General features: G+C 48.5%; 1 protein-coding gene across 1 annotated transcript in view; it reads left to right on the top strand.

Moving 5' to 3' along the window:
• tweek (transmembrane protein KIAA1109 homolog tweek) overlaps positions 1-22,052 on the top strand; it is a 789,520-nt gene that overhangs the window by 60,812 nt on the left and 706,656 nt on the right. Inside the window, 1 exon segment of the mRNA XM_068348609.1 lies at positions 979-1,109. Coding sequence (XP_068204710.1) covers positions 981-1,109 — 129 coding nt within the window. The 5' untranslated portion in view covers positions 979-980.

The following is a 22,052-nucleotide window of genomic DNA, read 5'->3' as shown; positions in this document are numbered from 1 at the left end:
TGAAGGGTTTTCTTAATCGTGAGAACTATTTATGCTGATGAGGAGCTTCGAGCAGTCTTGCCAATCCTGGGACCTCAGTCACCCAGAGTGGGATGTGCCCCATATTTAATGTAGAATGAAAAGTAGGATGAAGGCCTTTTTACTTCTCATTCTTCCCCCCTCTTTTAGGGGTGCAGCAGTTATGATCATTATGAGCATAATCGAATGTCAGAGGCAGGCAAGCTTCATATCTGAGCAATCATGCTTTTCAGACAAGCTTTGTTGAGGACTATCTTTCCCATTCTCCCAGACAAGGGAGAGAATAGATAGATTGTATTCAAACCCATTTATAAAAGATGCGTACTGTATATATTTGGACAACATATCCTATGCACAGGATGTAGGTTTTCCTGTGACTATTACCCTTTACATTTAATATTGGCCTCACCTAATGCCTGTGACATTTCTATGCTAACACTTGTAGGAAGTTGGCAAGAGTGATCACCCTTCCTTCTATACAGGACCATTTTCTGGGAAATTGAACCAGACAGATTTTGGTTCATATGGATTTTATTCCCCCTGAGGATGTCTCTCCTACTGAAGGACGATGGGTTTTATTCCTGTACAAAAGATTTACAAAGAAGTAATTTTTCTTTTTCCTAACTATACAAACGTGAGTTGTTTAGGTTACACTTCCTGCCTCAACTATTCTGCAAGTCCTGGGCTTAAGGTCATTAGTGAGTGTAGTTGACTAATGGGTGGATGTGGCCTACTCACCAGAAATTATAAGCTTTTAAATGCCATTCCAGTTTTGCTGAAGGCACATTCATATTAAAGTATTCTGGTTTGTATATTTAGAAAAGTACAAATTATTAAAAAAAAAATTATGATTTGTGGATACAGTATTTTTTTTGTATACTTTTGACATGAAATGTCAATATATTTGTCCTGCACTAATTTTATTCTTAATGTTTGTTATAGATACTTTAATTTCCTTAGAGATGGAGTCTGTGACTATAACAGAGATGATGGGATCTCAGGGGGAGGAGGAGGAGGTGTTCCTTGAAGCAGCTTTAGAAGGAGCTCCACTGTTTGCCAATACTTCTTACAAAAATCTACTTGAGGACTTGGTATGATGTTATTTTTAGTTTTTATTATTGACAAGGATATTCTATAATTGGGTTGAGTCAATGATAATCAAATCGTATATACTCTTGTATCAAAATTTTAAAACCAAACATATTTTGCTGTTAATTTATCTAGTAATTGTAGGTATGTTTTTTACTAGGAAATCTGACATTTGTAATGTATTCATGTAAATTGTAATAGTTTTATTTTAGTTTTGCCTTATGTTATAGTAGGCAGAGTTGAGTATGCGAGACAGATTATTGATGGATACCATATAAGATTGAAATATCTGGGATATGTGAAGACATGAAATTGATGTGCATACAGATTGCTAACCTGTCTGATATGGTTGGTGAAGAGTTGGAGAAAGTTCTGTGTCCTGTTAGAGCACTGAAGTTCTATCTGGACAGAACTAAAGATTTAAGAGGCAATTCAGAAGCTCTTTGGTGCGCAGTCAGGAAGCCTGTGTTACCGATGTCTAAAAACGCCCTTTGTTCCGTAACTGAAATACAAACCACGCTATTTACATGGGGTAATTACTTCGGTGTAGCTGAACGACGAGCCATAAAGTTTTAACGAGGGTTTCCTACCCCACCGATAGTTAGCGGGGGGTTAGGGAGGGGTAGCTAGCTATCCCTCCCCCCTCACACACACACATCGGTGAATAGCTCACTTTACTTTTGGCTCGGATAGCGATCGGAAGTCTCCGCTCCTATCCTCACTTGACGGCCATTATTGTTTTGTCTTTTACTTACCTTTTCTTATACTTAATATTTTTCAATATCAAACTTACCCGATGATCATATAGCTGCATCCCTGCTGTCCGACAGAAAAAATCTACGGGCGGAATACGCCAGCGATCGCTATACAGGTGGGGGTGTACATCAACAGCGCCATCTGTCAAGTAGGTACTCAAGTACTCGATGTCAACAAAGAACCAATTTTCCCTCTGTCGTGCCACAGGCAAGACCTACTAAATACGCCGTCCCTAACTGGATTTGTTTTCACAACGATTTGGTGAAGTACACTATTCCAGTTTTGAGCTTTTGCTATGCAGGGGTTTTATCTTCATTTCAAAACTTAAACTCGTTTTGGATAGATTTAATTATGGTTACGAAGAGAGTATGGACTCTCTTTCACTTTTAAATGGCCGACCCTTCCCTTAGACGGAAGTGTTGGTGACGAAGAGAGTATGGACTCTCTTTCACTTTTAAATGGCCGACCCTTCCCTTAGACGGAAGTGTGTTTAGGTTTTTGGTAATTTTGCTTAACAAGTTATAGATCTATTTATTTTATATCTCTCCGCCTTTATAGGCCTCTTCGATTAACTTTCCATTTATTATAAACTTATAAAAATTAATTTTTATGTTTGTTTATATGCGACCTTTCCTAATAGTAGGCGGTCCTTACTTGGAACCGAAGTTAATTAACATTGAGCCCGTCATATCGTATTTACCTTTTAAGAATTTATACTTTTTTAATTTTTATGTTTTGAAAGAATTTCTTTGATAGTCTCGTACTGTTTTCAAAGATGAACTAACGTTTAGTTTAGTCTCCGCAGTTGTTGACGTTCAGAACGTTCAACATGCGCTCTATCGTTACGATAGAGAGAGAGTTTTTCACGGTTTCTCGTTGCAGTAAGAGTAAACCGATTCTAGCGTTTCGTTCATTCTTTCTTAGCTTAAATGGTTTAAATTCTAATAAAGGAACTTTTTATTTGGGAAACCTTTCAGTTTTTTCCTTTAGCAAATAATATGTTTTAACGATATATAATTGGGCTCTTCTCTCAGGTTCTAAGTCAAGAGAAAAGAGAGAGAGAGATAGAGACGGAGGGAGAGAGAGGAGAATAAACGTTTCGTTCAAGCGGGTAACGTTGTTCTCGTTTTTTACTCTTCTCCCTAGTCGCTGTAGGGGAAGAAGGTAAAACGTTTCTAGAGTTTTATTCTTGTTCCCAGGCTTTATGCGGTGAGAGATTTTAAACGTAGTTTATTTGATCTAGTGTTTAGTCTCTTTTCCAGCCACTGAATTCTTTATCTTTAATTATGTTTTTCTGTTGCATTGTAAACTCTTTTCGCAATTATTACCTTTTAATGAAGGATAGGATTGCGTGTTTCAGGTAGAAATCAGTTAAAGTTTCGATTTCAGTGAAATAAGTGCAAACAGAAAATCAAAAGTGATAAAGTGATATGCGCAAAGTGTTACAGTGTTGCGTTCGAGGGTTCGTCTGTTCGTGCCAGTTGTTCACCTAGTCCGGGACCTCTTACAAGCTCCCAAGCCCAGGGGAGAAGTAATGTCGAACGACCTATGGGTTCCACAGGCCTTGATCGACGAACAGACGTTTCCCTCGGTGGTTTCGGGTGTATCTACACACGTTGCCGACGTGATCGCCCCACCCACACAAAGACGAGAGAGCCCATTTATTCCTCGTCTGCGGAAGAGGTTTCTCGCAGAAACCATGGACCAAATCTTGCAGCTTTTTAAGTGCAAGTCGGTCCCTTCCGCGCAAGTCCAACGGCCTAGGTGTAGCCACTGGGTCAGTTCGGACTCGCTGCAGTCATCCGACGACTGCACACCTCCCAAGAGAGGCAAGGTGGTACCGCAACAGGCAGTAACTCCGTCTGTTGCCGCACCAGCTGTTTTAGACCCTCAGTCACAACGGACAGTAGCTCCGTTTGTTGCCGTTTTTTGTAGACCCTAGTGGTCCATGCTGCAGACTATGCAGTCTCAGCTTGCTTCCTTCATGCAGGAGTATCGTGCTGAGAAGGTTGACACTGCACCTGTTAACCTACAACCTGCCACGGTTGTGCGCTCAGCAGATACTGCGGCTGCCTGCTCCCACACTCCACCTGTGAGAGCTCCACCACCGATGCGCAGTCGACCCTGCCAGACGCATGTTCATGCTGCACCCTCCGTTGACATGCGTGAGCTACCGCATCAGCAGTGGGAAGGTGCTGTCAAGCTGCCGTGTTTTGACGCAATGCGGCATGCTCCGCAACCCACGGCAGTCCCTCCCACGCACCAGCACTCCGCTTTTGTTGTTGCCAGCTCCCACACTCCGACTGCGGAGAAGGGTGACGTTGCACCCGTTGGCCTACAGCCTGCCACGGTTGTGCGACCAGCATGGCTGCCTGCTCCCACACTCTTGTTGTGAGAGCTCCTCCACCCATGCGCAGTCGACCCTGCCAGACTCATGCTGACTCCCACAGACACACGGAGCACTCCGTTGCCGTGCGTGAGCTACCACAAGCTGCCGTGTTTTGACACTGTGTGTCAGCCTCCGCAACACACTGTGGTTACCGCCACTCGCCCGCAGCAGACTAGTCAGTCAGGAGTTGAGGCTTCCCCACACAGCTTTGGTTGTTGCCAACTCACAGATTGTCAAGCAGTTACATGACGTTGCCTTCTGGTCTGCTACTAATGCACCAGTGCTGTATGTCCTCACGCACCTGTTGTGGTTGACAGTCCAGTTTTTGACAGTTCACAGACTGTCAAGCAGTTACATAACGTTGCCTTCTGGTCTGCTGCTTATGCACCAGTGAAACCCTCACTGAGATAACCTAGCTTTTCTCGGACAGGGTTCCTGTAGATGAGAAAGTGCTGTTCTCCCTCCTTCTGATATTCCCTTGAGGACTCTGTCATTTGGAGAGGAGCCTTAAGCTGCTTAGCCTCCTATGGACTTTAATTAAAGAATAACATGCTTCCAGGGATGGTAAATGGTTCCGCTTCAGTCGCTAACCCCGTCTGTTGCCACACCTGCTCCCATAGACCTTGGGCTTTGTTGCAAGACATGCAGTCCAAGCTTAGTCCTTGATAGAGGATTTTTTACGGAGAAGAACCTTCTAGCCAACAACCTTCCTACCGGTTGGTTGTACGCCCTGTTGACGCTGAGGTATCCTACTCACGTCCGCCAGTTGAGATGGTTCCTCCACCGGTGCGACCCAGTGTGGGTTGCCAGTCGCACGTTGACGTTAAGCGACTCTCGGAGGTGGTTGTGGACGTTCAGTGTGTCACTAGGAAGAGGTTCAACAACCAGCAGAGGTGACTTGTTGTGACGCAGTGCGGCAACCTCAGCAACCCGATAAGGGGTTGTCTGCACAACCCAGACAGTCTAGACAGTTTCGAGTTGTCGCTGTACTTCCTCGCGTCCCCATGGTTGACAGTTCACAGACTGTGCAGCAGTACCATGATCTTGTGTCCGGCTCCGTCACGCATCCACCAGTGCGACCGGATTCAGCGAGTCAGAAGTTGCCCACTCCGTTGCCGTTTCCTCATCAGTTTCGGATGAGGAACCCTCTGATGAGGACATGGCTGAACAAGACGATCAACCCCCAGCCCTGCTATCTATCCAGAAGATGCTGAAGAAGGAACACGGCCCTGTCAGGCTGTGGATGAGTCTGGTTAGGACACTGTCATCCGTGGTTCAATTGGTGTCACTTGGAAGACTACACCTCCGTCCTCTTCGGTATCATCTAGCTCTTCACTGGAAAAGGACAAGACGCTAGAAGCGGTCTCGATCTCGGTTTCCGGAAGATAAGTCTGGTCTGACTTGATGAAAGGACTTTATCAACCTTTGAAAGGGTCTTCCCCTGACTGTTCAGACTCCCAACCACGTTCTCTTCTCAGACGCATCGGACGTAGGCTGGGGTGCGACCTTAGGCGGTAGGGAATGCTCGGGATTATGGAACTCGAGTCAAAGGACAATGCATTTCAACTGCAAGAAGCTTCTGGCAGTACGTCTGACCTGGAAAAGCTTCAGGTCTCTCCTTCAAGGCAAAGTAGTGGAGGTGAACACGGTCAACTCCCTGCTTTGATGTACATCTCCTAGCAAGGAGGGACCTACTCTCTGACATGGTACGAGTTCGCAAGTGACCTCCTCTCCTGTTCAACAGGTCTAGACTTTTCACTAGTAACGAGTTTCATCCAAGGCAACTTGAATGTCTTAGCAGATTGTCTCAGTAGGAAGGGACAATAATTCCAACATATTGGACCCTCCACAAGGATGTATGCAAGAGACTTTGGGTCACCTGGGGCCAGCCAACCATAGATCTCTTCGCAACCTCGATGTCCAAGAGGCTCTCAATACTTTGCTCACCTATCCCGGACCCAGCAGTAGTTCTTATAGATGCCTTTCTACTAGATTGGTCTCATCTAGATCTATATGCATTCCCTCCGTTCTAGATTGTCAACAAGGTACTGCAGAAGTTCGCCTCTCACGAAGGGACAAAGTTGACGCTAGTTGCTTCCCTCTGGCCGCGAGAGAATAACTTACCGAGGTACTTCGATGGCTAGTAGACGTTCCCAGATCTCTTCCCCTAAGGGTGGACTTGCTACGTCTGCCACGCGTAAGAAGGTACTCCAAGGCTTCCACGCTCTTCGTCTCACTGCCTTCAGAGTATCGAAAGACTCTCGAGAACTAGAGGTTTTTCGAAGGAGGCAACCAGAGCGATTGCTAGAGCAAGGAGAACATCCACCCTTAGAGTCTACCAATCGAAGTAGGAAATCTTCCGAAACTGGTGCAAGTCAGTATCCGTATCCTCGACCAGTACCTCTGTAACTCAAATAGCTGACTTCCTCTTATATCTGAGGAAAGAGCGATCTCTTTCAGCTCCCACTATCAAGGGTTACAGAAGCATGTTGGCATCAGTCTTCCGTCACAGAGGCTTAGATCTTTCCAACAATAAAGATCTACAGGACCTCCTTAAGTCTTTTGAGACCACGAAGGAGCGTCGTTTGGTTACACCTGGTTGGAATTTAGACGTGGTTCTAAGATTCCTTATGTCAGACAGGTTCGAACCACTTCAATCAGCCTCCCTGAAAGAACTCACCTTTAAGACTCTTTTCCTGATATGCTTAACCACAGCTAAAAGAGTCAGTGAGATTCATGCCTTCAGCAAGAACATCGGATTCTCATCCGAAACGGCTACATGTTCTACATCTTGGTTTTCTAGCCAAACACGAGCTGCCTTCTCGTCCTTGACCAATATCGTTCGATATTCCAAACTTATCGTATGGTTGGAAATGAACTAGAAAGAGTATTATGTCCTGTAAGAGCTCTTAAGTTCTATTTTAAAACCTTTACGAGGCCCGTCTGAAGCTTTATGGTGTTCAGTTAAGAATCCATCTTTGCCTATGTCAGAGAATTCTTTATCCTATTTTTATCAGACTGTTCATACGAGAAGCTCATTCCCTTCTGAATGAGGAAGACCAAGCTTGGCTGAAGGTAAGGACACACGAAGTTAGAGCTGTCACAACTTCCGTGGCCTTTAAACAAAATAGATCTCTGCAAAATATATTCGACGCAACCTATTGGAAAAGCAAATCAGTGTTCGCGTCTTTTATCTTAAGAATGTCCAGTCTCTTTACGAGAACTGCTACACTCTGGGACCATTCGTAGCAACGAGTGCAGTAGTGGTGGGGGCTCCACCACTACAATTCCCTAATTCCAGAACCTTTTTAATCTTTCTCTTGAAATATTTTGGGTTGTCCGGAAGGCTAAGAAGCCTTTCGCATCCTACTTGATTTGGCGGGTGGTCAAAATCATTTCTTGAGAAGCGCCTAGATTAGAGGTTTTGATGAGGACCTTTAGTATGGGTTGCAACCCTTCATACTTCAGCTCCTAGGAGTCGCTCAACATCCTATGAGGATCGCGAGGCTCAGTAAGGAAGACGTTCTTAAAAAGGCAGAGTAATTGTTCAAGTCGTCTTCCTTACCAGGTACTTATTTATTTTATGCTTGTTATTTTGAATAACTGCTAAAATGAAATACGGAATACTTAGCTCATAATGTCAACTTGTAATGCTGGTCTCTACCCACCCCCCTGGGTGTGAATCAGCTATATGATCATCGGGTAAGTTTGATATTGAAAAATGTTATTTTCCTTAGTAAAATAAATTTTTGAATATACTTACCCGATGATCATAAATTAAAGGACCCACCCTTCCTCCCCAATAGAGAACCAGTGGGACAGAGGAGAAAATTGGTTCTTTGTTGACATCGAGTACTTGAGTACCTACTTGACAGATGGCGCTGTTGATGTACACCCCCACCTGTATAGCGATCGCTGGCGTATTCCGCCCGTAGATTTTTTCTGTCGGGCAGCAGGGATGCAGCTATATGATCATCGGGTAAGTATATTCAAAAATTTATTTTACTAAGGAAAATAACATATTTAAACATTACTGATGTTTGTATATATTTTTGTGTATAGAAAATAGTAATTGTTCCGTAACCGGAATACAAACCACGCTATTTACATTGGGTTTACCTTTTAGCGTAGCAGAAATGACGAGCCAATAGTTTTTAACGAGGGTTAATTACCCCCGCGCTAGTTAGCGTGGGTAGGGGAAGGGATAGCTTGCTACCCCTCCCCCCCCCACACACCGGTGATTTGCTTCACTTCACTTTTGGCTCCGGCGATGAACAGACGTGTCTGTCCATCGTCCTCATTGACAGCCTTTAATCTTTTTCTGCTTTCTCTTTCAGTTTGTGTGTGTGTGTGTTAGAAGTTGACCACCCTTATGATTACTATGCGTACGTGCCCTGGAATTGCCGGCCGCCCTTGTGGTACTTTTATGTCGGCTGTGGACACTGATCCTCACACCCTTTGCCCGCAGTGTCGAGGCTGACGGTGTGATCAGGAAAATAAGTGCAGTGAGTGCAGGGAGTGGTCTGCCTCCCAGTGGGAGAGGTTTGGCCGCCGGCATAAGAAAAAGTCCAAGAGAGACCGTTCTCCTTCCGGGTTTGCCTTGAAGGAGGAAGGTTCTCGGGACTCTTCTTCCGCCGCCCAAACCTCCTCCGAAGCTCCCCCTCGTTCGGCTACTAAGGAGAGTCGGCCGAGTTGGAGCGTAGGCCCTATTTCTGTTTCCTGACCTTTGGTTGGGGGAGAGAGCGTCGCCTCCCATAGCGGGGCGGTTCCTCCTCCTCCCCCGGGGGGGGGGGGGGGGGGGGGGGTTATTGATGAATCTTTGTCTAACGATGATCTTTTACAGATTTGGGCTTCCCTGGGGCTTAAGGGCTTTCCCTCCAGGGTTGCCCTGATTGACCTTGTCCAGTTGGGGGCCGCCGTTAAGCAGTCACCGGTGATAGCAGAGGTAGATCCTCTGTCTATCGTCGACGTCGTGGTGGCAGAGGCCTCCGACGGGGCGGGGCAATCCTCTGCAGGTGCAGTTGGGGAGGTTGGTACTGACGGCTCTCCTCCCCCTTCCGTACATCCTTCGAAGGGGGAAGGGAGTCCTACGGGCTCTTCTGCTGTCCAGCTTTCTGCTAAGGGGAGTGCTTTGACTAAGACTCCCCTTCGGAGGACTGATGGTCCTGATGATCTTCCTCGTGGCCACCTTCGCCGTAAGGCTCACCGTCCGCTGCGTCGCAAGGGCCTCCCGTCTCCTTATAAGGGTGTTAAGAGGCGCCTTTTTTTATCTTCTCCTTCTTCCTCCGAAAGGGACTCTCCTCGCCGTAAACAGCCTGCAGCTTCAGCTTCATTAGGCCTCTCTGGGGATCGTTCTCCTTCGCCTTCCAGACCTTCAACTTCTAGGGCAGATGTTCAGCAACCTGACCTCGTCACCTGACAGGCAACGGTCCCTTCGGGGCAAAGGGATTCTTCCCTTACGTGTGCAGTGTTAGCGCACAGGCGCTCTCCTGCACGTCAGCGCTCTCCTGTTCGTCAGCGATCTCCTGTTCGCCAGCGATCTCCTGTTCGCCAGCGCTCTCCTGTTCGTCAGCGATCTCCTGTTCGCCAGCGCTCTCCTGATGATCGCCCCTCTTCTTGCCAGCGCTCTCCTGAGGACATCCTTAAACCTGTTGTTCCTAAAGAGCGCCCAGCGCGCCAGCATTCCCCTGCTCGCCCTTCTGCAGTGTTAGCGCACAGGCGCTCTCCTGCTCGTCAGCGCTCTTCTGACCGTCAGCGCTCTTCTGAGGACCATCGCCCTTCTCGCCAGCGCTCCCCCGTGGTCTCCGATTATCCTGCAGTTCCTGTTGTGCACCCTGCGTGCCATCAGTCTCCTGAGCGCCCTCGCGATACTCAGCTTGTTCCTGCACAACATCGCTCGCGTTCGCCAACGCGTGTTTCTAAAACACATGTTCGCCCTCACGCCTACGCGCTTCCTGTTCCTGTTCGTGAACGCGCCGCGCCGACTGTTCCTTCACAGGATTCCACGCGTCGCCCTCTTGCTCGCCAGCGATCACCAGCTCGCCGGCGATCACAGACGATTCAACAATCGCCTGTTCGTCAGCGTTCTCTTACGCGTCAGCGATCACCTGAACATCGGCGGTCTCCGTACCGCCCGCATGACCTGTCGCCTGCGTGCATGCGTTCTCCAACGCGCCGTCGCCCAGAGGATCTGGAAGGACATGGGTCGCCCTCTGTTAGCTCGCCCTTGCGCGGACGTTTGCCTGTGCGACCTACGCGCTATCGCTCGCCAACGCGTCACCATGCGCCAACGCGCCATCGCTCGCCTGCACGCCAGCGTTCGCCAGCGCACCACCGATCGCCTGCTCGCAATCACTCTCCCACGCGCTACAGGTCTCCTGACCAACGTCGCCAGCGATCTTCGGAACGTTCTCGCTCGCCCGCGCGGCAACGCGTTCCCTCGCCAACGCGCCATCGCATTCGTTCGCCAGCTCGCCCTCGTGCTCGTTCGCCTGTACGCCCTCGCGCCCACTCGCCTGCGCGCCCGCTCGCCTACGCACCAGCTCGCCTGCGCGCCCGCTCGCCTGCGCGCTCGCTCGCCCGCGCGACCACCGTTCGCTCGAATTTCGCAGCCAGTGGCAGCAGCAGGAACGCGTGTCGCCAGACCGCTCTCAGGATCGCCTCCACCAAAGCGCAGGACCATTGTGCGGGACAGGGAAGACACTTCAGAGAGGTCAGTGCATCTTTCTTCCCCCTTTCCTTTTCAGGCAGGTCCAGTGGTGTCCACTCCGAAGGATCGCCCGATCCCTTTCCCTCCAGCGAGGATTTCGGACTCTGTGTCTGTGGAGCGACAGACTTGGTTTGGTCCACTGATGCGGGCATTAGTGAGGGTTATGAAGCCAGCACTCGCCGATCAGGGGAACAAACCAACGGCTGCCTCACCTATGCTGAAGAGAAAGAGAGGAGTGGACTTCGTGGTGACTTCCCCAGGGAGAAGTTGGTTCCTAAGAGGTCTGTCGGGAAGGCCCCTTCCCCTTCGCAGGCGTTTTCTCCTTCTCCCGTGGACGAGGCTTTTCCGTCCTCGGCACCAAGGGGGGAGCCTTCTCTTCACGGAGGAGAATCGTCTCGCGCGGAAGGGGCTCTCCGAGACTCCAAGACCATCCCGAAATCGTCTTCAAGAATTCACCAGGAACCCGCTGCTCCCCGGGGGAACGTCCACGCTTCGCCCCAGGAAGAGATTCCTGGGACAGGAGACTTAGCTGCCAGCCCGCAAGGAGGAGACCAGCAGGAATCTGAACATGCCTTCTGGCAGGTCCTGAGCCTGATGAGGCAACTCAACGGGTTCATGGATCCCATGATCGCCCCCCGAGAAGGCAAGGACACGGTCCTAGACGAAGTGTTCGATGTTCAGAAGGCCCCTAAGACCAGTGCAGCTCTGCCCTGGTCTCGGGGATTGAAGAGTGCCAGAGCCAGGGCCAACGCCCAGCTCGCGATTCTTGCCTCCTCTAGTCGTTCCTCTGCCGGGAACAAACTCATCCCACCTCCTCGTCTCCAGCAGAGGAGGTATTTCGAGATCTTGGGTGAGTCTAGTCTCGCTCTTCCTCTCCATCACTCCGTGGAAGAGCTGGCTAAGGGAGTTCCCCTCGATAAGCTCTCTGCCCGGCAGGTGTCGTTCTCGGCGTCGGAGATCCTGAGCCATGAGAAGGTCGCGAAGTGCGCCAGGCAGGCCACTTCGTGGCTGGATATATGGCTAGGAACCCTGGGCATCCTATTGCGCTCGGAGGACTTGTCTAAGGAGACCAATAGGAAGGTCCTGGAGACCTTACTCTCCGGCACCCGCTCCATCGAGTTCCTGGCGCACCAGGTCACCACCCTGTGGGCCAACTCGGTTTTGAAGCGGCGCGATGCAGTGACCGTGAGGCTCCACCCGAAGGTCCCCGCCGTGGATGTCTGTAGGCTCAGACATGGTTCCCTCCTCGGGGAGAATCTGTTCGAGCCACAGGATACGGAGCAAACGGCTGAGAGGTGGAGGAAATCTAGCACAGACTCCCTCCTCCATAGGGCCCTTACAGCTCGGCTCTATAAGCCTCCAGCTCCGCAGCAACAGCAGCAGCAGCCTCGTAAGGCACCGAAGCAGGCACCGGCAGCTAAGAAAGTGGTGTCTAAGCCCCAGCCCTTTTCTTCCAAGGTCAAGAGGGGCGGTAAGTCCTCCAGGGGAGGCAAGACTCCTAGAGGGAGCGGCCGCGGCCGCAAGCCCTAGGAGTGGCAGTCCCCCTGCGTGTCCACCTGTGGGGGGATGCCTTCAACTTTGCGTGCACAGGTGGCAGCAACACGGGGCCGATGCTTGGACGGTTTCAGTAATCGGTCAAGGCTATCGCGTCCCGTTCATAACATCTCAACCTCCCCTGACAGCGAATCCAGTGTCGTTGAGCTACTATGCCACGGGATCGGCAAAGGGGCTGGCCCTTCGGGCGGAAGTCGAGACCATGCTCAAGAAGGGTGCTTTCCAGGAGATCGTCGACGGCTCCCCAGGCTTCTTCAGTCGACTCTTTCTTGTAAAGAAGGCGTCTGGAGGCTGGAGACCTGTCATCGACCTCTCAGCTCTGAACGGGTTTGTCAAGCAAACTCGGTTCAGCATGGAGACAGCGGACACGGTCAGACTTGCGGTGAGACCTCTAGACTTCATGTGCACACTGGATCTAAAGGACGCGTACTTCCAGATCCCAATCCATCCGTCTTCCAGGAAGTACTTGAGATTCTGCCTAGACGACAAGATATAGCAGTTCAAGGTGCTGTGTTTCGGTCTCTCCACAGCTCCTCAGGTGTTCACCAGAGTGTTCACCCTGATTTCATCTTGGGCGCACGGGAACGGCATTCGTCTCCTTCGCTATCTGGACGACTGGCTGATCCTAGCAGACTCGGAGTCGACCCTTCTTCGGCACCGAGACAGGCTTCTAGGTCTTTGCCAGGATCTGGAGATCGTGGTAAACCTCGAGAAGTCCTCTCTGCAGCCGTCCTAACGACTGGTTTATCTAGGCATGCTGATAGACACCAATCTCCACAAAGCCTTTCCATCAGACGACAGGATAGCAAGGCTGAGGAGGGTGGCGGAACCCTTTCTCAGGCGAGAAGAGCTTCCCGCCCAATCGTGGTTGCGTCTCTTAGGTCACCTGTCCTCCCTGGCTCGTCTGGTTCCAAACAGCCGCCTCAGGATGAGATCTCTGCAGTGGCGGCTCAAGTCCTGGTAGAATCAAGGATCCGATTCCCCGGACGTTCAAGTCCCGATAGGATCTTTGGAACGGACGGACTTGCGGTGGTGGTTGGTCGACGAGAACCTGCGAAACGGAGTGAGTCTTCTCGTCCACTCCCCAGAATTGACACTGTTTTCGGACGCGTCAAAAGAAGGGTGGGGGCCGCACGTTCTGAACCAGAGGACCTCAGGCCTTTGGTCAGAATCAGAAAAGTTCCTGCACATCAACCTGCTAGAGTTGAAGGCCGTCTTTCTGGCTCTTCAACAGTTCCAACGGACCCTGGCGGGTCATTCCGTGGTGGTGATGAGCGACAACACCACGGTAGTGGCTTATATCAACAAGCAGGGAGGCACTTTTTCACAGCAGCTATCCCATCTTGCAGTAGAGATTCTGAGGTGGACCGAAGTCCACTCGATAACACTATCAGCTCGCTTCATTCCTGGCAAGAGGAATGTGCTCGCCGACAGTCTGAGCAGAGCCTCGCAGATAGTGAGTACCGAGTGGTCTTTGGATCCTCAGATAGCCAACAAAGTCCTGACTTTGTGGGGTTCCCCGACCGTGGACCTGTTCGCGACAGCGTTGAATTTCAAGCTGCCTCTATACTGCTCCCCAGTCCCGGACCCCAAGGCTCTCTGGCAAGATGCTTTCCAGCAACGGTGGGACAACATCGACGTGTACACCTTCCCACCGTTCTGTCTGATGAGAAGGGTGCTCAACAGGACCAGACTATCGGTCAACTGTTCGATGACTCTGGTAGCTCCGCTATGGCATCAAGCGGAATGGTTCCCGGAGCTTCCGAGGGAACTTCCTCCATGACACGAGCTTCTCAGACAACCCCACTCCAACGTCCCTCACAAGGCCGTGGCCTCGCTTCGGCTTCACGCCTGGAGACTGTCCAGTGTCTCCTCACGGAGAGAGGCTTTTCGCAACAGGTTGCTGAGAGAATGTCCCGACACCTGCGAAAGTCCTCTGAGGGAGTCTACCAGGCGAAGTGGAGAGTCTTTTGTGGTTGGTGTCGTGGGAAGGGTATCTCTCCACTCAATGCCACTATTCCAGCAATAGCGGACTTCCTCGTATATCTGCGGGAGGAAATGCGCCTTTCTGTCTCGGCAGTGAAAGGCCATCGCTCAGCCTTAAGCTTGGCTTTCAGGCTGAAAGGCGTGGACATTTCTTCCTCGCTAGAACTCTCTCTACTCATACGTAGCTATGAGCTTACCTGCCCCCAGTCGGAAGTGAGACCTCCTCCCCGGAACGTGGTTCGGGTCCTCAGGGCTCTTAAGAGACCTCCCTTCGAACCATTACGCCAGGCCTCCGATTGCCACCTGTCTTGGAAGACGGCTTTCCTGCTCGCTTTGACTTCGGCCAAGCGGGTTAGCGAACTTCATGGTCTCTCGTACGACATCGCCCATTCAAGGGGATGGGAGGAGGTAACGTTCAGGTTCATCCCTGAGTTTGTGGCCAAGACTCAGAATCCTGGAGTGCCGGATCCTCGGTTCGACTCTTTCAGGATCGCAAGTCTCCGCTCTGTAACAAACGACCCAGACCAGCTGCTACTATATCCAGTGAGGTGTCTGAGGTGCTACTTGAAGAGAACGGCTGCAGTTCGTCCTCAAGTGCGAGCATTGTTTGTGAGCACAGGCAGGACAAAGAGGAGGGTCACCAGGAACACCATCTCAGCTTGGATTCGAAGGGTTATCCACCAGGCCTAGAATCCAGACCCTCCTCCGTCACGTTGCCCTAGGGCACACGATGTCAGGGGTGTTGCTACGTCCCTGGCCTTCAAGAGAAACTTCTCTGTGACGCAGGTGCTTCAAGCTGGGGTCTGGAAGCGTCAGACGACCTTCACAGGCCACTACCTGCTGGACGTGACCCACAGGAGCCTCGATACGTTTTCTATCAGCCCTGTGGTGGCTGCACAACAGCTGGTCTAACCTCAGGCTCCTTTATGGACAAGTAGCAGTAGGTTGAGGGCGTTGTTACCCGGTTTTAGTCAGAGTGAATGAAAGGGTATGTCTGACCCTTACTTCTTTCTTCATTCTCCCCTCTCTTGGGGAGCAACATCCTGGTCCTCGCATAGCTGACCTCGACCTCTGCAGGTAACCCATGCTTCCTTGTGCTCCTAGTATTAAGCTTAATACTGTTGCGTCCCCCATACCCTGACGAGGTGGTATTGGGAACGTCCTTTCCTAGATTCCTATCTAAAGGTCTCAAGGTCAACTTCATAGGACGAGTCACACTTTCCTCCACACACAACTTACAGTATGTAGGCCACTCGTTCCTAGCGAAACAAGGAACTTGTGAGGTGCAGGGGCTCCTTCTCTCAAGTGCTTCTCACTGAGGGATGGAGTCCCCGGGCAAAGCCGAAATCAGTAAGGCTGGGGACTTTTCACCCTTCCTAAGGGGTATGTCACCCAATGTAAATAGCGTGGTTTGTATTTCGGTTACGGAACAAATGACAAATTCGGAGATAATTTGTATTTTTCCTAACCATACAAACCTTAGCTATTTACACATATTTGCCCGCCAGCCCTGGCCCCCAAGTCAAGTCCTACCTCTAAGTGAAGTGAAGCAAATAACCGGTGTGTGGTGGGGTGGAGGGGTAGCAAGCTATCCCTTCCCCTACCCACGCTAACTAGTGCGGGGGTAATTAACCCTCGTTAAAAACTATTGGCTCGTCATTTCAGCTACGCTAAAAGGTAAACCCAATGTAAATAGCTAGAGTGCCCCAGGGGGATGTGGCTAGGGTACTGAAGATTTCGGAACCTCCCTTCGAGCCTCTAAAAGACATTCTAGACAAGGAGCTCACCCTCAAGGCTGTCTTTCGTTTAGCTCTGGCATCAGCGAAGAGTAGGTGAGATTCATGGCCTGTCGTATGAGATCTCACACTCGAAGGGCTGGCGAGAAGCTACCCTCAGATTCTTACCCTCCTTCGTAGCCAAGACTCAGAATCCAGCTGCTTGAGACCCCAAAGTTGAAGGGTTCTCAGTGCCAGCTATCCCTTGCTCGGACAACCTGAGGACTTGCTGCTGTGCCCTGTCAGGGCAGTATGGCAGTACAGTATTTAGAGATGACAGCTAGACTTCGTCCCGAGATCAAGAGTCTCTTCATTTTCCTCAGGACTGTGAAGAAGCCAGTCTCCAAGAACACTCTCCCCTTCTGGCTAAGGCAAGTGATCGTCAGGCCCTACAGTAGTGCAGGGGTCCCCCTTCCAGGAAAGCCCAGACCCGACGACATTAGGGGTCTAAATACTTCATTGGCGTTTGAGAAAAACATGGCAGTGGGCCAAATCCTGAGGGCAGGTACTTGGTCTAGCCAGTCGACCTTTACGGCTCACTACTTGAAGGACTACTCAAAAAAGTCCCTGGAAGGGTTCTCGCTCGGCCCCGTCATTTCTGCGCTCCAAACGGTTTAAAGGTGTAGCCCCAGTGGTAACTGCGGGTAGTAAGTCCAAGAGACACAGGTTCCTTCCTGAGCCCCCTTGTTCTTCCTTCCCCTATTCCCTTACCGGAAATGACTCGGGTAGCCCCCTGAAACTGCCATGGGATACACTATCATTGGAAGGACATGTCTCCTAGGATTCTTGCAGAAGTGAGTTACTTAGACACTAAGATGGTTTTTTTGCGTAGTTTTCCCTATTTTCTCTTGTTTTCCTTGAGGTCAGCAGAACTTAGTCTCCTACCTAGGTTCCTCTTCTATACTCGTCACGGTCTCAGGTCCTGAAGGACACTGCCACCTCCTAAGGTATAAGTCTCCTAAGAAAGTAGTTCGAGGTAAGTACTCCGTGTTGGAACAAATCACAAATTTTAAGTAATTTGTATTTTTCCTAATAGTACTTACCTCGAACTACTTTCGGGTAATGGCCCGCCCATCCTACCCCGAGTGCCTTGCTGGACTTCATAGATACCTAAGCTATCAAGAACTTACTAGAGATCGAGACCTGAGCAAGCATGTTCTCTGACCCGGGGTTAGCCTCAGGGCGCGTATCACTCCACCTGAGGTTACCCCTCATAGGAAACGGGACTAGCGTAAACTACACAAAACTCTGGTCGGTTGGGAGGAGATCCCAGATACTCCTAAGAAAGTAGTTCGAGGTGAGTACTGTTAGGAAAAATACAAATTACTTAAAATTTGTGATTTTGGAGGTGTAAATCTGTATTCGCCTCGCGTTACTTGAAACGTGTCCAGACTCTTTATGAGGACTGCTACACTTTGGGACTATTCGTTGCAGCGAATGCAGTAGTAGATGAAGGATCTACCACTACGTTCCCTTAATCCCTAGTACAAGTGAGCCCTCGCTACTTCGCGGGTCGACCATCGCGGATTCACCACTTCTCGGATTTTTTTTCATAACCCGCGACATATGAAGACCCCAAATACGATATTTCGTTACCTGTAATTCCATTAATACTGTAATTAGTAATATCTGCTCTTACTGATTGTTCATTGCATTACATATGACATATAATTCAGTACAGAAAGAAATAAAACACGAAAAGAGAATGTGATCATACGATAATTCAGTATACAGTACGTAGTAAAATTAAATCGAACATGAAACGCAAATCAGATGCAGTCATACCGTATTAGAATGGTGTAAAGCTGCTGATCGCTACTACTGTACTACAAATGTAATGGATGTGCATATTTTCCATGAATCTTTTGTATGTATACGTACGTAGTACTGCCTCCAATAATATTCTTTGTTGCAAAAATCACATCTCGAATAAGCGTACGAGAGAGAGAGAGAGATTGACACACATAGAATGAGAAATGAAACAAAAACAGTGATGAGAGAGAGAGAGAGAGAGAGAGAGAGAGAGAGAGAGAGAGAGAGAGAGAGAGAGAGAGAGAGAGAGATTGACACACATAGAATGAGAAATGAAACAAAAACAGTGATGAGAGAGAGAGAGAGAGAGAGAGAGAGAGAGAGAGAGAGAGAGAGAGAGAGAGAGAGAGAGAGATATCCAATAAAACACACAATAGGACAAGAAACAAAAACAGTGATGAGAGAGAGAGAGAGACATATCCTACAACAAAACAAGCGTAAAATAGCGTACGTAAAGCAGTACTGTACGTAGGGTACCTTGTACTTTGAATTGGTAACTGCTACGTAGCATATAAGACGGATTGTGATTGGTTCAAGCGCTGATAGATGACGAATCAGAACCCAAGTTTTGTAATCTAGCCTGTGATTTGTGTTTTGACCGCTTCTCCAACCTCCAGCATCTTTTCGCGGCCACTTTGTCTCCCGCTGTATCGCTGTGTAGATGTTGCTACATTATTGTGAACTTTAATCTGTGCTGTGCGTGACTGTTTTAAGTTGAACTTTTTGTTGAACTTTCTGTTAAACCCTACTGTACAATGGCTCCCAAGCGTTCTGCTTCTACTAAGGCTGGTAGTGAGCCTAAACGCCACCGAAAGATGATGACGATTGCTGAGAAGCTGACGCTTCTCGATATGTTAAAAGAAGGAAGAAGTTACGCGACCGCAGCCCGCCATTTTGGAGTGAACGAATCCACCGTTCGCTATATCAAGAAGGACGAGGCGAACATTAGAAAGACGGCTGCCATCACCTTTAGCAGATCAGCGAAGCGAGTCGTTACCACGCGTAATAAAACGATCGTACGCATGGAAGGTGCTTTAGCAGTGTGGATTGCTGACTGCCGGAAGAAGAACATAGCCTTGGATACGAACACCATCCGAACCAAGGCTTTGAGCTTGTACATGTATGAGAATTTTGCGGCAAAGGAACCTCAAGACGACGATGGCGACCATGCTGAAGAAGATGATGATGTAGATGAACCTCAACCAGGGACATCCACTGATTCCCAGCCTCAGAAACAACGTTTTTCCGCCAGCAAAGGATGGTTCGCGAAGTTTCAGAAACGCTTCGGCATGAAAAGCGTTTCCCTGCATGGCGAGGCTGCTTCCGCTGACACTGCCGCTGCTGAAACTTACGCGAACAAGACGTTCAAGAATATTATCGCTGAAGGTGCATACAAGCCGGAACAAGTGTTTGATATGGATGAGACCGGCTTGTTTTGGAAGAGAATGCCGTCGCGAACTTTCCTGTTCAAAGAAGAAGCCAAAGCCTCTGGCTTTAAAGCATTCAAGGATCGCGTTACCCTCGTGATGTGTGGCAATGCTGCTGGTTTTTGCTAAAGCCCGGGCATATTTACAAGTCGAAAAATCCTCGCGCTTTGAAAAATAAAAATAAGAATCTCCTTCCCGTGTACTGGATGCATAATAAAAAATCATGGATTACGAAGATGCTGACCTCCAACTGGTTCCACCAGTGTTTTATCCCGCAAGTCAGCAAATATCTCGTAGAAAAGGGCTTGCCATTCAAGATCCTTCTCCTTATGGATAACGCTGGTGGAAACGCAACTGACCTGTCGCATGAGGGCATTCAGGTTGAGTTCCTGCCACCCAACACCACATCATTAATTCAACCGATGGACCAGGGGGTTATCAGGGCGTTCAAGGCCCTCTACACGAAGAATACCTTGGCGGACCTCGTTGCATGTGTGGATGCTGCCCAAGAAGATGAAGATGAAAATTTCAATTTGAAGGCGTACTGGCGGAAGTACACCATAGCCACGTGCCTGCAGAACATTCAGAAGGCACTGCAAGAAATGAAACCTGCAACCGTTAAAGCGAGCTGGAAGAAGTTGTGGCCCCAGATTGTTTACGACGACGAGGGATTTACTCCGTCTGAAATTCAATACTCTGCAATACGCAAATCTGTGCAGTTGGCTGCGATAATTGGAGGTGACGGGTTTGGCGACATGACAACTGAAGACGTCGACGAGTTGTTGGACTGCCATTCCCAGCCGCTAACTGACGCAGACCTAGAAGACCTGACGAAATCGGCCAGTGAAGAAGACAGTGAAACGCAGGAAGAGACCCAAGAAAATGTCGAAGAAACGGGCTTAACATTAGAACGGCTTGCCAAGCACTGCAACCATGCGAAGGAGTTGAAAGAATTGTCGCAAGAGTGGGACGAGGATATGGTTCGTTCCATGCAATTCTGCAACAAAATCAATGAAGACATGACTCCCTACTGGATGCTCTTCGAGCGAAAAAAGAAGCAGCGACAGCAACTTCCGATCACAATGTTCTTCCAGCCTCGCAAAAAAGAGCCAGTTCCGCCTGCTAGTACGCCTTCGGAAGAAATTGAAGAAGTTTCCCAGGAAGAAGTTGAAGAGGTGTCCCAGGAAAAGACACCTCCGTCTGAAGAGACATAAAATACTATCATTGGCTGCACAGTAGAAGACATCATCAGCTTCATCATCATCATTTCTACTGTGCAGCAAATTCATCGCCATCATCATTCAAGTTTTTCCTCAACTTCTTTCGTGGTGAGTACAGTAACAATCTTTATTTTTTACTTTAATATTCTAACATTTTAATATTTGTGCCTGTTTTAGTTTAGTACTGTATGCATTAAGTTAAAGGGAAGGTTTTAAAAGTTTGAATATACATGTTATAACCTATCATATTTTTTTGTTTAAAATTTACATTTACTGTACGTACGTAAAACAACTCTCTCTCTCTCTCTCTCTCTCTCTCTCTCTCTCTCTCTCTCTCTCTCTCTCTCTCTCTCTCTCTCTCTCTCTCTTAAATTGTTTTCCTGCTTTGCTACGTATGTACTGTATGATTTTATATAGATACGGTAAATAATATTTGTAATACGGTAACACATTTTCTAAAAGCTTTTACTGTAATATCATTATATATCACTTTCATCATGCGCGTTAAATGCCTTCGTTTGTTTACTGAGCGTGGTTGTTTACTGAGCGTACTTTATGACGGCGTCATTTAAGGCGGCGTCATAAAGCAAAACATTTCATTTGGAAGTCCTAAGAAAAATTAAGTAAAACATTGGTAATAACAAAATCAACATACTGTACTGAATAATCAATATAATCGATGCAAAAACTAACCTATACACAGATGTGTAAATGCGTTTGTTTCTTCATTATGATCAGAGATAAACGTAAACAAAACATTGGTTGCCATTTTTTATCGTGCTTTTTGGCGTGTTTAGGAAACGCATGATATAAAATCGCCTTTAATATTTGTGCCTGTTTTAGTTTAGGGTACTGTAGTACATGCATTAAGTGTTCTGTACATTAAAGGGTAGTTTGTTAACAGTACTACGTACAAGGGAAGGTTTTAAAAGTCCGAATATACATGTTAAATAAATACGTAAATATGGTGTCACTACTTCGCGGATTTTCACCTATCGCGGTCGAGTCTGGAACCTATCTACCGCGATAAACGAGGTCTCACTGTACCCTTTTTCTTCTCTTGGAACTTGTATATATTTTTATGGTTGTATGTGGAGCTTGGTCGACAGTCTTCCGCAATCTTTGATTTAGTCAGGTGGTCATTTTGTTCCTTGAGAGCACCCGGAACAAGAGTATTAGTTGAGGTCCTATCAGCATAGAGGTTATTACCCGTTTGACAGCTCCTAGAGATCTTCAGCCCCCTGGGTGGACCACTGGATCTCATAAGGATAGCAGACATAATGAGTCTGAGAATCATTGAAGTCAGCTTCCTTAACA

This window comes from Palaemon carinicauda, chromosome 24, assembly GCF_036898095.1.
Source record: "Palaemon carinicauda isolate YSFRI2023 chromosome 24, ASM3689809v2, whole genome shotgun sequence".
In the NCBI taxonomy this organism is placed as follows: Eukaryota; Metazoa; Arthropoda; class Malacostraca; order Decapoda; family Palaemonidae; genus Palaemon; species Palaemon carinicauda.
This window is presented reverse-complemented; position numbering and strand designations above follow the sequence as displayed.